Source organism: Aulonocara sp. 'chitande type north' Nkhata Bay, linkage group LG4 (genome assembly GCF_057382095.1).
Source record: "Aulonocara sp. 'chitande type north' Nkhata Bay isolate Kocher_YH1m ecotype deep benthic linkage group LG4, A_spYH_male_GT1.1, whole genome shotgun sequence".
Lineage (NCBI taxonomy): Eukaryota > Metazoa > Chordata > Actinopteri > Cichliformes > Cichlidae > Aulonocara > Aulonocara sp. 'chitande type north' Nkhata Bay.
The window spans coordinates 26,452,448-26,467,324 of NC_141347.1; the positions used below are offsets into that span (position 1 = coordinate 26,452,448).

General features: G+C 42.6%; 1 protein-coding gene across 2 annotated transcripts in view; it reads right to left on the reverse strand.

Moving 5' to 3' along the window:
* The window catches only part of adgrl1a (adhesion G protein-coupled receptor L1a), a 101,123-nt gene that overhangs the window by 11,531 nt on the left and 74,715 nt on the right, over window positions 1-14,877 (reverse strand). For both annotated transcript variants that reach the window (XM_086289479.1, XM_086289478.1), the window contains exons 8-21: window positions 12,248-12,541; window positions 10,254-10,357; window positions 9,120-9,305; window positions 8,887-8,925; window positions 5,246-5,426; window positions 4,545-4,667; window positions 3,447-3,655; window positions 3,183-3,356; window positions 2,407-2,610; window positions 1,644-1,864; window positions 1,290-1,356; window positions 1,026-1,117; window positions 729-897; window positions 288-443 (exon numbers count right to left, since the gene is read on the reverse strand). In XM_086289479.1, the coding sequence (XP_086145605.1) occupies window positions 288-443; window positions 729-897; window positions 1,026-1,117; window positions 1,290-1,356; window positions 1,644-1,864; window positions 2,407-2,610; window positions 3,183-3,356; window positions 3,447-3,655; window positions 4,545-4,667; window positions 5,246-5,426; window positions 8,887-8,925; window positions 9,120-9,305; window positions 10,254-10,357; window positions 12,248-12,541 (2,219 nt within the window). The remainder of the gene's footprint in view (window positions 1-287; window positions 444-728; window positions 898-1,025; window positions 1,118-1,289; window positions 1,357-1,643; window positions 1,865-2,406; window positions 2,611-3,182; window positions 3,357-3,446; window positions 3,656-4,544; window positions 4,668-5,245; window positions 5,427-8,886; window positions 8,926-9,119; window positions 9,306-10,253; window positions 10,358-12,247; window positions 12,542-14,877) is intronic.

A 14,877-nucleotide genomic window follows, 5' to 3' on the forward strand; every position in this document is an offset into this window, starting at 1 on the left:
TCATAATCTTACATAAGAGACCTTTTAAACAGGGAGAAAATCTAGCTGCAGAGTGAGAAACCATGCCTAATTTTGAAAAGATTTGCTTTGTTTTTACTTTTTTTTTTTGTTTAAAAAAAAAAAACAGATAACATTTTTCATTTTGTTCCACTAAAACAGTCGTGTTGCTGCACAGGCTGTTTTTACTCATTATTTGCTCTTAGAAAAACACCATTTTAAAACTCAGCAGTGTTTTCCACTGATGATATGTTTGCGAGTGTTTATGTGTGGGTCTGTGCTGCCTGCACCTGTCTGTGGGCTGCTGCATGGCGAGCTTGGCTGCCACTGTAGTAGCGGTTGTTGGCACGGAGGCCCGAGTTCTTCAACGAACCGTGGGAGCTGTTGGTAGAGGTGCGGCTGCAGCAATAGGAGTGACGCAGACATTTACTGTACTCCTTATGGACCTGTAAAGAAAATAACACCACCGGCACAGTGGACAGGTTTGAGAGTCACTCATAAACACAAACACTTTCGTTTCTATAGGCTAAACTGAATGTGGAGCAACAGAGCCTTTTATCGCACAGCAACAGCAAAATGAAACAAAATCCAATATTTCTGAGCACGTCTACTGAATTTCAATTAGACTGGCACATCCATCCATTTGTTCATCTACACAACATTTCAGCTGCTTAGTCGTAATTAATTGAATTTATATAAAGTGCCTTTAAGATGTAGTTTGGAATTGTTACCTTCTTCTGCAGGGCACAGTGGAAGATAAAGATGAACATGCCCTGGAAGGCATTGAAGGTGCTGAAAAGGTAGGCCATGATGACTGTATTCTCGTTTATGAAGAGGAGGCCAAAGGCCCATGTCAAGCCAAGTAGAAAGAGCAGAGTGATGGCCCCTAGTGCCCAGGACCTGATCGAAGCGGAGAACGAGGTATTAACTAACACTGAGTTGATGCACAGATACACTAAGACAATTTGAAATGTCTTTTTTCTTCAAAAATAAAAATGTGTGAGTCTCACTGAGTAATTTGAACTCACTTAATATTATCCAAGCGGCTGGAGTCAGGTTTAAGTGCCGAAGAGTTGCGTATCATCTTGTGCAAAGTGATCATGAGGAAAATGAGGTTGAGCTAAGGAAAGACGATAGGAAGAAATAAATAATGTGCAGTGAGCACTCTAGTCCAAAATTACTGACTTCATATTGTTAATAACATTGCAAAATTGCATGCTGGTGAAATACTTCTGACTGCGGGATATCGAAATATGGAAGCTAATAATACTGCTTGACAGTAAAGCTAATACCATAATAACAAATGAAACTGGTCCAATGAAGCTCCAGATGAAGTAGTTATCCACTCGCAGCCAGCATCTGGAGTGGCACAGAGGAAACAAGTGAGTTATGCACAACTAAACCAACAAACAACTGTACACTCACACTGAGCTCATGCACATGAATGCACACACTATTTCTCTGTCTCAGCGGATTATCTTATGAAGGCTAATCATCAAGCTTTGGCTAAGTGTGTTCAGAGAACACAGTCTGTGGGGAGGTGCAAGAGCCCTTCACATGGCACTGCATATTACATTTCCATCTGGGGGAATAGCATAATCCTACTTCTCAATCTGCAGGTGCAAAAGGCCTGTATTCACACGTACGCTTTCTTGGTCCCATAGCTCCTGTAGTCTATGGCTGCAGAGATGCCCACCACAAGTGCGGGGAAGCAGTAGCCGCACAGATAGTAGTACTTTTTGCGTGAGTACTCGCTCTCAAAGACCTCCACCAGCATGAGATAGAGCTGCACACCCTCCAGACACATCCAGGAGAAGGCAGCCAAGAAGAAGAAATGCAGAAGGCCAGCAAAGATGGGACAGGCAATCTGAGTGTGGCAGCCATGGAGAAAGCAGAGAGAGGGAAAGGGGAAGAAGGAGGAGGAGAGAGAAAATATGAAGTTAGAGGAGGAGATACAGTTAAGATTAAGGTATATAACTGAGTGAAACCACAAGAGGATAGAACGGAGTTACTATCTGGAAGTAGTGCTGGACACTGACAAGGGAAAAATGAAAAGCTGCCCCTGGGTCACAGGCTCCGTGCATATTATTGAGTGGTAATTCATTACTCAGTGCAGTAAATGTTTTATAGAGTAGGATAATGACACAGTGCCTCGATTTCAGCTTCAAAGTCATTCAATAAAAAAAAGTTAAAAAGTCGCCTGTGTTGTGCTTAATGCCATTTTCAAACCGGAATATGTAAAAAGTAACTAGATCTTGTGATTCAGTATCATTAAATGGGCACAAACACTAAGCTTTAAAGGGGGACATGTAACAGTAAACGCAAAGGTGGTAAAAAATATTTTATATCAAAGAAAACAAGTAAACCTCTATCCATAGAAAGTATCCGTTTGCTTTGCTACCGACTCACATGGTTTTCGGTCTTGTCGATGCCGATGAGGAAGAGCAGCTCTGCGATGAAGAGGTTGATGCAGAGATTCTTGTGGATGGTGTTGCGGTCAGTTTGGAGCCCCCGCAGGAAGCAGAAAGTGGAGATGCAGATGGCAAGACACACCAGGGAGATGACAATCCCCACCCAGGTGATCACAAAAAGGAACAGCTCGTGTATCTGTCCCTGGTGTTCAGGTTTGCACGGTGGCAAGAAACAAAGGTGTGTGGGGGGAGGGAGGGAGATCCAAGGGTTTAGGTTATAAAGCAGTATTGGGAAAAAGAGACAGCGGAGCAGAATTGGACAAATAAAGAGAGAGAAATTTAGAACAAAGAATAGTGGAATAGGAGATAAGCAGCAGAAACAATAGGGGGATGGATAAAACAGGGGGAGGGGAGAGAAAGAGCCAAATTGCCTTATTTAATATTTGCAAATATATGCAAGGAGCTAAAGTGTGAAGACAAGAGACAAGACGTCCTGAAAAAAATACATGACATTCAAATTCATGTGAATGTCAGTTAGAAGTAGAGGGACATGAATTTGTAAGCCTGTGCCTCCCTGAATGTCAGAGTGAAAGGAGGAAAAGAGAAAATTCAAAACAAAGAGCTTGTCAGCCTTGAGAGGGAACATTAATGTGCATGTGTGTGAGGGTGTGTGACTAAGAGTGAGCGAGCGCTAATGCTCACACGAGTGAACGTCTGCATAAATTACCAGGCTTGCAATTTAAGTGTGTGCCTGCCACGCCCTTGTTTACTTACGTCGGGCTCGTGGTGAGCCATGAGCACCGCGAAGTTGGTGAGGTGGCTGCAAGAGCAGGTGGTGTGTGTGTTGTTAGTGTCCAGTAGCCTGCAGCCCTGCGATGACCACTGGCCAGTCATTGAGCGCTCGGAGTAGTTCCAAAAAGAACAATTTGGAGTGTTGTAATTGTGCGACTGCAGAACAAAAAAGAGAGACGGATGAAGGAAAACATCAGTGGAGGTGCATCTTTCAGAATGACAAATGAGAAATTTGAATTTGCCTACCTTTAGATGTTTAAGCGTGAAAATCACTGGCTGAGTGAGAAACACTCTGCTGGACTCTTTGTTGATGGAGGCAGCAATCACGTGAGAGTTGACCACCAGGCGCTTCTTATCGTGGTTTGGTCCTTCCATTTCCATCTTCACAGTGGCGTTCTCAGTGGAAAGAAAGGATCCCAAATTTTTATACAGAATGAATACCACCTTGACTTGTCCTGCACATAAAAAAACAGACAAATTAATACCGGAAAATAAATAGAACAGTGAAAAGTAAAGTAAGTGTGGGGTGAAAGGTGTATGTTAAATGAAATGGGAAACACAAATGAAATTTTAAAAGGGGGGAGAGCAGAAAGCGAGGGAGGGGGAAACCAAATACAGAAAAAGGGCCATAATATGGAAAGGGCTGGAAGAATGGCAGCGACAGAGAGTGGGGAGTGACAGGGTGAGTGAAAGGGAGACAGAGAGAGTGAGTTAGTGAAGGTTAGAATGATGGTAAGGACCGTTTCATTTTGACTGGTGGAAGAGAGCGAGATTTAATGTGGAGGGCAATGGAACATTCATCCCTCAAGCATTCACAGATCTCTTATTATTCCATATGAATATTTCATGTGCGTTTGTTTCAATCATTCTAATCTCGTTCCCACTGCAGAGCCAAGCGGAGACAGAAAACAGAAAAGGGGGATGAGGGGGCCATGGAAGGAGGAGGGGAGCAATGGCGTTGGGGGTTGGGGCGGTAGGGGTGCTGGGTTAGAAACAAGAGAGATGGGAGCGGGGGATAAGATGGTGGAGAGAGACGGAGCGAGGGAATGGGATGGGGAAGAGAGGAGAGAGGGAGTGCTGAGATTGCTCTGTCAGACTGGGGCCGATTGTAATCTACACGCCTCCCCAGCTATTCTATTAAGACTGCTGTTAAGAAACCATCAAGAAAAGAAATTGTCTCAGCGCTTTTGTTAATCTGATTAGCCTATTATTATGAACCAATAACTTAGTCAACTGCATGCAGATTGTTTTAAGCCTGCATGAAAATGCAAATGGAAACATTAAGAGAGAGGCTGCACAGGACAGTGCAATTTTTCAGACAGGGATGGGGTAAGGGTTGCTGACCGTTGCGGCTGTACTGTTTGATAGTAGAGGCTGAAAGCTGGATGGTGCTGTCACTGGCGTAATTTTGCGGGAAGGACAAGTCCTGCATGTCCATCTCTGTGTTTACAACGTGCACCTGGAGATCTGATGGTAGAAACACAGAAATTGGTGCATATTTTTTAATTAAAAAAACAACAACCACAAAACAAATTTAGAGCCACAATCTGGAGTTAAAACTGCACATTGCATTTGAACAGCAGTCAGTACTGGCCTCAATTCATGTGTACAACAATCCTCTGCCAAGGTAGAAGCTGAGGTAGAGGTATATTTTCAGTGCTGTTTGTTTGCTGGCCTGTATATCTGACTGATTTGTTTTAAATTTACTTCACCATTAAGCATAAACTACCAGAGCGAATTTCATTAAATTTGCAGCGGCTGGGCATGCTCAAAAGACAAACCCATAAAATGTTGGTACAGATCCAGACAGCCACTGTAAAAGGCAGTGATAGGCACTGTCCTTGGCAAATGACTCTTGAGTGTCCTTCTAGTTAACAAGATTTATATTACATATTTTTGATAAAATAAAATATAAGCAAAAAAGAGAAAAAATGCTACTTTTTGATTTATTTTTTTTTTACCTTAAAAATTCGTGATTATGCTTTCATAACAGAAGTAACAATAAAAACAACATCTTGATCTTGACCTCACTGCTGTTTTCTTACCAATGCTGGGCGCTCGGTCTGTAAAGTTTTTCCCGTACATGTTGTTGGCCAGCAGGAAGGCTCCTTTTTCCAGGACGTCCAGTAGCATGGTGGCAGTGTGAGACTGCTCTGTGCTGTTCATGTCCTGCCATGACTCCAAAGCCTCAGGACGGAGCAAATTGTCCACTGTTTGCACCACCGCCTGGCCCGTGCAGAAGGCATAGCATTAATGCTAGCATCAATAGCATCAGTAATATGATCGATATTAGCAAGAACACTTTACAATATGGCACATACATAGTAAAAGTGACAAATGAGGAACTAATTTAACTTTTCAGGAAGTTTCTCGCTTTGATTCTTTTGTCTACTTAACACAAGTAGGAACACAAATGTAATGTTAGGCAATAGCAAGGTAATCATGAAGTTCAGATGCATCCCTAGCAGCTACTTAGCATTTTACTCAATAGCACACCAGGTAACACAAAATAACAATTTCATTATTGTGCAGTAACTGCTATTGCTTATTGAATTTGTGTCATTTAGAACCCAATCCGGAGTAAATCCAATTCTATCTAGTAACTAATTATTAGACACTGGTTCATTAACACTGTTTCCAGCATTGTGTTCTTTCAGAAAGAAGTCTTAGGTACTTATTAGCCATTAAACATGTTAGTTCCTGATTTGTTTGTCACTTTTTTGGTAAGTATTCATTTTGTGAGCTATATTGTAAAGTGTTACCGTATAACATTAGCACCTCAAAGTGCAAAGTCTATTGCACTATAACTTCCGAGAAACTCACCACTTCCTTGCACTACATTTATTACTCTGCTATGTAAGACATATTACCATTCTATTTCACACTTACAATTCATTTAATGGCAATTTTGATGGTTGTATCAGCTATCCAATTTATTGGAGTAGCCTGCTTGATGAATCATGTAATTCTCTTGCTCAGGCCTCTCAAAATGAAGGATTGACTGCTGCGTGGAATAAAGACCATTGCTGTTAAGAAAATGAATTCAGCATCAGAATGCACTCTATCAGCTACAGAAGAAGAAGACAGAGGGTGTTTTTCGTTTATCCTCGGATCAGTGAGCTACCTTTGCAGTAAGTGACAAAAAATAATGGTCGAGTAACATACTACACAGCAGCCTTTACATTCATCTTGCACCAACTGAGATTAGAAGATGTGGGGTCATATTACTATATGCTGCAGACAGGTCAAAGCACATAAAAGACTGCGCTGCAGAGTGCCGCATTTCATCATTACAGAGAAGCATACACAAGGCCTTTTCCTGATATTAGATTACGGCTCCCTCAGAACAACAGATATTGCACAAATATTGAAAAAGCACAGAAGGGTGTAGTAACACCAACTGCTGCCTTTCATGCTATAGTCAAATTACATTTTCTCAAAGCGACAGATATTGTCCCTTATTGTGAAACACAGTGAAGCCAAGGGCACTACTATGCATTTAAGACCACTCAAAGTGCAAAAAAGCCACAATTAAATCACAGACAGATGACTTCTTCATTAGTTGAAATGTAATTTTACATATATGCACACCATGAGCAATAGAAAAACTATAAGAGCAGCTTGCCCTGCTCTGGAAAATACTTTAATATTTAGTACGTGGTGTCTGGCAGAAGTTATTCTACATCTTACTCACACTGCCTTCCAGAACAAACCAGAATTTCTAAAAGTGATGATTCCAAAAGCAGCATCCCCCCCCCTCCCCCCCACTCCCCCCCACCCCCAACAACAGCATCCAATACACACTCAACACAAGGCTCCAGCCTGTCTCTCTCAACCACCCAGGTTAGGAGGGAACTGAGGAGGATTAATGGCAAGAAGGCAGCGGGTCCAGATGGCATCAGCTCGAGGGTCGTCAGGTCCTGCGCGGACCAACTGTGTGGGGTGATGGAGCACCTCTTCAACCTGAGCCTGAGGTTGGGAAGAGTTCCACAGCTCTGGAAAACCTCCTGTGTTGTACCAGTGCCAAAGACTTCACGCCCCAAGGACCTCAACAACTACAGGCCGGTGGCTCTGACATCCCACCTGATGAAGACCCTGGAGCGGTTGGTCCTGGCTCAGCTTCGGCGCCTAATAAGCTCATCACTGGACCCACTTCAGTTTGCCTACCAGCCTGGCATTGGAGCGGATGATGCCGTCATTCACCTCCTACATCGTTCCCTCGCTCACCTGGAGACCGCTGGAAGCACTGTGAGAATCATGTTCTTTGATTTCTCCAGTGCCTTCAACACCATTCTTCCCTCGGTTCTAAAGGACAAGCTGGTGAACTCTGGAGTGGACCATCACCTCACTACCTGGATCCTGGACTACCTCACCGACCGACCACAGTATGTGAGGACTCAGGGCTGTGTGTCGGACAGGGTCGTCTGCAGTACGGGGGCCCCACAGGGAACGGTTCTGGCTCCGTTCCTCTTCACCATCTACACTGCAGACTTCTCCCACAATTCCACCCAGTGCTTCCTGCAGAAGTTCTCTGATGACTCTGCAATAGTCGGCCTCATCACTGATGGGGACGACAAGGAGTACAGAGGACTGACTCAAGACTTTGTGGACTGGTGCCAGCTGAACTACCTCCAGATCAACGCCAGTAAAACCAAGGAACTGGTGGTAGACTTCCGCAGGCACAAGCATTCTCCACTGCAACCACTGAACATCCAAGGTATGGACATTGAGGCTGTGGACAGCTACAGGTACCTTGGTGTTCATCTGAACAATAGACTGGACTGGACTCATAACTCAGACGCCCTCTACAGGAAAGGGCAGAGCAGGCTGTACCTGCTGCGGAGACTCAGGTCGTTTGGAGTGGAGGGCCCACTCCTAGAGAAATTCTATGACTCTGTGGTGGCTTCTGCTATCTTTTATGGTGTGGTCTGCTGGGGCGGCAGCATCTCTGCTGGGGACAGGAAGAGACTGAACAGGGTGATCCGAAGGGCCAGCTCTGTTCTAGGATGCCCTCTGGACCCAGTGGAGGTGGTGAGTGACAGGAGAACGGCGGCTAAGCTGTCATCCCTGATGGACAACATCTCCCACCCCATGCAGCAGACTGTGACAGCACTGAGCAGCTCCTTCAGTGGGAGACTGCGGCACCCACGGTGTGGGACGGAGAGATTTCGCAGGTCTTTCCTCCCCACTGCTGTCAGACTCCATAATAAAGACTTTAACTGATCAAGCACACACATCCATACATATGCAATAATACTAAGTGCAATAATCCTTTCTGTCATCGTTGTATTTTTACTCAGTTGTATATAGTATTTGTATTTGTATTCTATTTTTATCTTATTGTATATTTATTTTATTTTATTCTACTGTATATAGTATTTTATTTTATTCTATTCTGTACAGTTGTGTACTGTATTTATTCTTATTGTATTCTAATTTTTGCCTCATAACTTTTGCACTGTCCACTTCCTGCTGTGACAAAACAAATTTCCCACGTGTGGGACTAATAAAGGTTATCTTATCTTATCTTATCTTATCTTATCTTATCAATCACAATACAGAGCTGAAGAAACTTCATCCACAAGCCTAGTCTGCTCAAGGATTTATCTTCCCTCAGCTATTCTAAGTCACAGAGCAGTCCGACTCCACAGGCATGTAAAGCAGCTAGATAAAAGAGGAAAGCTACCTGGATGTATGCCTTACAGGTCCGCTCTCTCTTCTGAAGCTAGAAGGGAGAAAAACAAAGCCTGAAATTAAGAAAAAAAAAACTAAACAAAATCAGAAACCACTTTTTTGCTTATGAGCTGCTAAGTAAATCTGCATGACGCGAAGCATTCTTTTCTTATTCTTGAGTTAAATATATCTTATCATCAAGTGTGTGTCTTTATTCACGCACATACTGTTGACACTCTCTTCTACCTTGTTGTAGTTTCTTCCAGCTGGTTCCTTGTTTCCAGGCCTCAGGGTCTGAAGCTGGGCATCCAGTATATCCAGCAGCTGCTCAATCAGTCGGACAGAAGAGCTAACATCTCCAGCCTGGATCCGACCCCGAGTGTGGTTCACCAGCTCGCTAGCTATGTTGGCAGCATTTTCCCCACTCTTTATCTGCACATTAACACACAAACCCCAAACTGTTCAAATGTTCTCACGCGTACCACAACCACAACAATACACATGCTCTGTACACAAAACCCTCAGCTTGATGTTTTTTCAGTAATCAGATTTCCGTCTTCATTACCAGCTCTTCCTGCATCATTGTAAACAAAGATGGACCTTGTACAACACATCATGAAGTTTTTATTCTCCCTAACCCTGTTTCACTTGCAAATTACACCCTTAGCAACCGCCTTGCAATTGCGATTGATTTTCGCCAAAAGGAGAAGGTATAATGGATTCTTCAATGATGTTACTTTTCAGAGCGCTGCTACTTACCCTTCCAGGCACATGCACACACTTAAAAAACCTTTAGGAAAGCTGCTCAGCGGCATGCATGGCTAAACAATCAAGAATTTCTCCAGCAGAAATGTAGCTGTGTTAACGAGAGTACTCCGAATTCCACTTTGAATAGACTGTGAAATCTGATTACTGTCAAAATTGGGGAATGATCAGATTTCCGCAAAGTATTTAGTAACACAGTTTGGAAATTTAAATAGCAGTCAGCTAAGTTAATCACTGGGCATCATCTAGAGACCATGACGTTTAGCTACTGCACAGGTATAATGGATTATATGAGACTACGATCGAAGCAAGACAAAATGAAATTGAATTGGCTGACTTCTATGCAAGCTGTGAGACGCTACGGCTGATTTTTTTTTAAATAAGTTACCCTAGCTGTAATTAAGGTATGTTACCTAAAAAAAAAAGTGAGTTAATTAAGTATTAAGAGCAGATGCCTTGTAATAAAGAGCCACTTGAAATGAGTCTGTATTTTAATCAGGACAGCCCTAGAGATATGTTAATGTGTGTGTGGAGGTGGACAGGGAAGATAGTCGGGGCAGTGGGGCACAGGAAAGGGACAGACCCATGGCCAGGGAGTTTGACTCCAGGTCTCACCTTCTGGGCTACCTGGTTGACCCAGGGGGAGGTGCAGTTACTAAGGTCAGGACCCCGTGGGTTCCACATGACCTGATCCGCCAAGCACTGGAATGAAGCAATGCCTAGAGAAAAGCAGAAGAATGGGAGGGGGGGAGGGGGGGCAAATATATTAAGCATTAGGCGTCTCAAAAGTGGGAGATTTTTTTTTCTTTAAACAAGAAAAATGGAAGGAAATGAATTTTAAAATTACTCAAAGTGTTTGAAGATGAGAGAGAATCAGGAAGGAGGAGGTAGAGCAGAATTTCAGAGAAAATGGGTCAAAAGTGAAAAAGGTTAAATAATGAAGTACAGGTAATGAGAAAGTGAGGGAGAAAATGACTGGGTAAGAAAAGGTTTCGATGATGTAAAAAGAATGACTTTAAAGGAATACGTCCTCACGTAGCACATAATGCTTACTCCGTTCACACAGTCGTACAGCAAAGACATCAGGTAAGATCTCTCACTGTCAAACACCTGAAGGAAAGCACCTTCCACCAAACCTCATTTCCAGCTAAGTTTTTCTGTTCAGTTACGGGGGTTCAGAGAAAGGACAGCATGGGGGGATTAAACCAGAGGAGGGTCTGTCTGCTGCTAACACAAATAACCAACGTTAAGTTGCGAAGAGAAGGCAGAGAAGGGAAGAGAGAAGATGGGACAGGGGACAATGCAGCAAATAGGGCTGTTCCATATAACGATATATATCGGATGATGATATAAAAACATCTATTGTTTCATTTTACGCTATCGTTTGTTTCGTGGTGTCGCAAAATAAACTGTTTACGGCAATATTTTCTCATCGTTTTGATGGTCACTGTAGTGGCTCTACTAATTTCTTAAAGTTCTCTCTTTCTCTTACATTTAATATAACCACACTACAGACAGACAAGCGTTTGTTTTTATGCGTTGTCGTTAGCAACAATGACGGTAAAACCACCGCGTGTCCGCTTGTTCCACATAAACCTTTCACAATAAAGCTCAAGATCCTGTTGAGACTTATCAAAATAAACTGAATCACGTGAAAGAGCAGATTATTTACGGATGAGAAGCAAAAAAGAGCCGTCAGGTGCTAAAAAATAAACCTTAGACTCAAACGTTAGAACAGGCTTTTCCCCGTAGCACACTGTGTAATAAATACTCACAAAGAAAACTTATGTATAAAAATGGAAACACTTCACGCAAGTCGAGCTGCCCGAGATTCACAGAATTTACAGAAAATGTTACATTTTTGTGATTTATATCGTTATCGAACGATAGATGTCTTAATATCGGGATATGAGCTTTTGGTCATATCGCACAGCCCTAGCAGCAAACGTTTCATAGTTGTCGAAAGGATCAGAGCAGATGTGGCATTGCATTTCATATTCCCTTCTTCCTCTCTCTCCCACTGATTTTTCTCTCCTCGCTGTTACTGTTCTCTATACTCTCCTCTATCGACCACAGATTAGGTTTGAGAGCGCTGCCAAGACGAGGCAATTAAGCCTGCTGGTGATTTAACGCAGAGAGAACATAAAGAAACAGCAAAAGACACTGGAAGAAAGATGGAGGAGATTTCTTTTTTTCTGCAACTACAGAGTTTTTTGTTTTGTTTTAGGTATTTTGGATGTTTAAGAGTAAAGTAGCAAGCATGAAGGGAGGTGAAGCCTGTGTTGCCTTGTCTTTCATTTTATTATTCGCCACTTTCAATCAGCTCTGTTTCTCTGGGAGATGAGCCTTTCATTTGTGGAGGACGAGCTTTCATCTGCAAGTCCTCAGGGACCGTGCCTACTGGTGGGACCAACGCAAGGATGGAAGACAACAACAGCGGAAAAAAACAAGTGTGAGTGCCCAAACGTGCTTATCACTTGGGCACATGCGCTGATATATATGGCAAACACCCACATGGTACTTTATGTACGAGTATGCTTGAAGCTCATATGATGAGTAAAAAAAAAAGAACAAATGTTTGAAAATAAATGCACGCGGGTTTTTCTCACCTAAAGATCCTTTAGGACATGGACGGTCCACTGTTTCTCCTCGCTGTGTTGTTGGCCACTGGACACCGCGGACGAGCTTCGTCTCGCAAAATTGTGGCTCTGAGCCTTGAGGAGGGTGAGGTGGCCGGCGGGTGACAGGCACAGTAGCAGTGATTGGTCGAAGATCGGGATTCTTGTTGATGGAACCGATTGGGCGCGAGGTGGGGGCCAGCGGGCGGGCAGTAGAGGGGCTCGCACTGGAGGTGAACGGCCTTGCTGGAAGAGTGGTGGTCACTTGAGTGGTGGTCAGAGGGCCTGAGGTAACCCAAGAGTAAATCACAGAGAGACATGGAAAAAGAGAGAGACTTAAAAGGGCTTGTAAGGGAATTATTAGAGAACAGCAAAACCTGACAGCAAAAGCCAAAAGCTAAGATCAAGATAATGAAGGACACTTGCATCTGAATGTAAGATGTCTCTCAGAAGCTGAGTTCAAAAGTTAGTCTGACAATAATTGGGGTGGCAAATACTTTTTTGAGTCTCTCAAAGCCAGTTCTCCGCAGAGAGGAGGAGAAGCAGAGGGAGGAGATGGCGAGAAAGCAGCATCACAAGTCAGGGAGAAGTAAATAATTTATCAAATGTATCAGAGAAGTCACCATCACTAACAACCAAACCTAATGCGAAGATAAAAGCAAGCCATCACAACTACAAAATCCTAACTGATCAAACGCAGAGTCAGCACGCAACTCAGACTGCTGCCGCCCGTCTGTCTCTGCCTCATCTCTCTCTGGGCCTAATCCGAGCTTCATACAGGCCTTTATGCAGCTCAGATGTACAGTACATCCAAACCGCCTTCTCATACTGATGGACTGCCAAAATGCAGTGTGGCGTTCCCATTTCATCCTCTGCCTTATTTCTGAATGGCTTTTTCATTACCCATGACACAGTGATGCTTACATGAAGCGCTACAGAAGTCATACCCGAGCAGCTCTTCTTTACTTTAACTATAGCTGGGGAGAGAACTATAATCGTTTGATTCCAGTTTTTGGAATTTGTACTTTAAATGCTTTTCTTCATCTTCCTGCTTTTTCTGGAAGAAAAATGTTTTCTGTTGAAAACATTCATAGTAGTGTTTGTGTCAAGAGCATATGGGTTTATTTGGAGTGACAAGTGTAAATACTCAACGTGTCCAACTTAGTCACATGTTTAACATCTTGCCCAACATAATTACCAAATGAATGTTAACTGTCATGCAAGTTTTAGGGGGAAAGAAATAACCTTATCATCAGCTTGTCGGTAGAAAACATGTATGTCAGTATGCACAGATTATGCACAATTGTTGTGACTTTGCATCTTTACATCACCAAAGTGGAAGTTAAACAAAAGATAAAATCAAGATGTAGTTTTCGTTTTATAGTAGTGGAGTTTTATAAAAGTACTGCAATAACTGCCCAGGAATTATAGCCATTTTCACACCTTTACTGGAGCCACTTTCATTTGCTGCTTGTTTGTGAGTCTTTCTGCATTTGGTTTTGTATTTAATAACTGAAAAGCATGCTCTGTTGTGTAGAAATCATGTGACTTGGTAATTCAAGAACATCCTATTTTTTTGCCTTGAAAACATCTTTGTCTGCTTTCGCTGCGTACTTTGGGTCATTATCCATTTGCGCTGCACTGTGCCATGTACATCCTGCATCCTCCTAATTCTACCAACAGTCACATCACCAATAAACACTAGTGATCCAGTTCCACAGGCAGCCATACATGCCCACGCTATAACAATGCGTCCACCATATTTGAACGATAACGTGATATGCTTCAGATTATGAGCCGTTTCTCTCTTTCTCCATACTTTTCTCTTAGAACCATTATGGAACCATTATGCTTCAAAGTAATCTTGGTTTCATCTGTCCAAAGAATTATTTTCCATAACTGTTCAGCCTCTCTGGCAAAGTCTAATCTGGCCTTCTTTTTCTCGAGTGTAATCAGTGTTTTGCACCTAGTTGTAAGCCCTCTGTATTTCCATTCGATTGTATTTCCATTCATGAAGGCGTCGTTGATTGCAGGCTGTGATAATGATGCACCTACTTCCCTGAGAGTGTTCTTGACTTGGTTAGATGTTGTGGAGCTGTTTTTCTTAACCATGGACATAATTCTATTATCATCGACTTTAGCTGTCTTCTGCGGTCTTTCATGCCTTTTGGTGTTGCTGAGCTGGCCAGTACATTCATTGTTTTTTTAAGAACTGTTTTCTTAAAAAGATGTTTTGAAGATTGTTGATTTAGCCCCTCTCAAAGTGCTGTCTCTGATAGGTTTATTTTGTTTTTTCAGTCTACTGATGGCCTCCTTCACTTGCATCGACAAATGAAGGAGGCCATTCACTGGAACTGTCAATATAATTGACCATTACATTGAGAGCTCCAGTGAAAAGCTAACAAATGTAACTTAAACATTTGGAAACAACTCCAGATCTTTTATCTCTTTAACTTGTCATGGAATAACAAAGGGGTTAGGTGTCATCTGGTCACAGAACTGCTTGTTAGTCAAGTGTCTAATTACATTTGAGCCTCTAAAAACAAAAAAATGTCCGCAATAATTAATCTAATACCTTAGCTGAAACCTTTGAATTAAAGCTAATAGTCTTGACTGTTTGA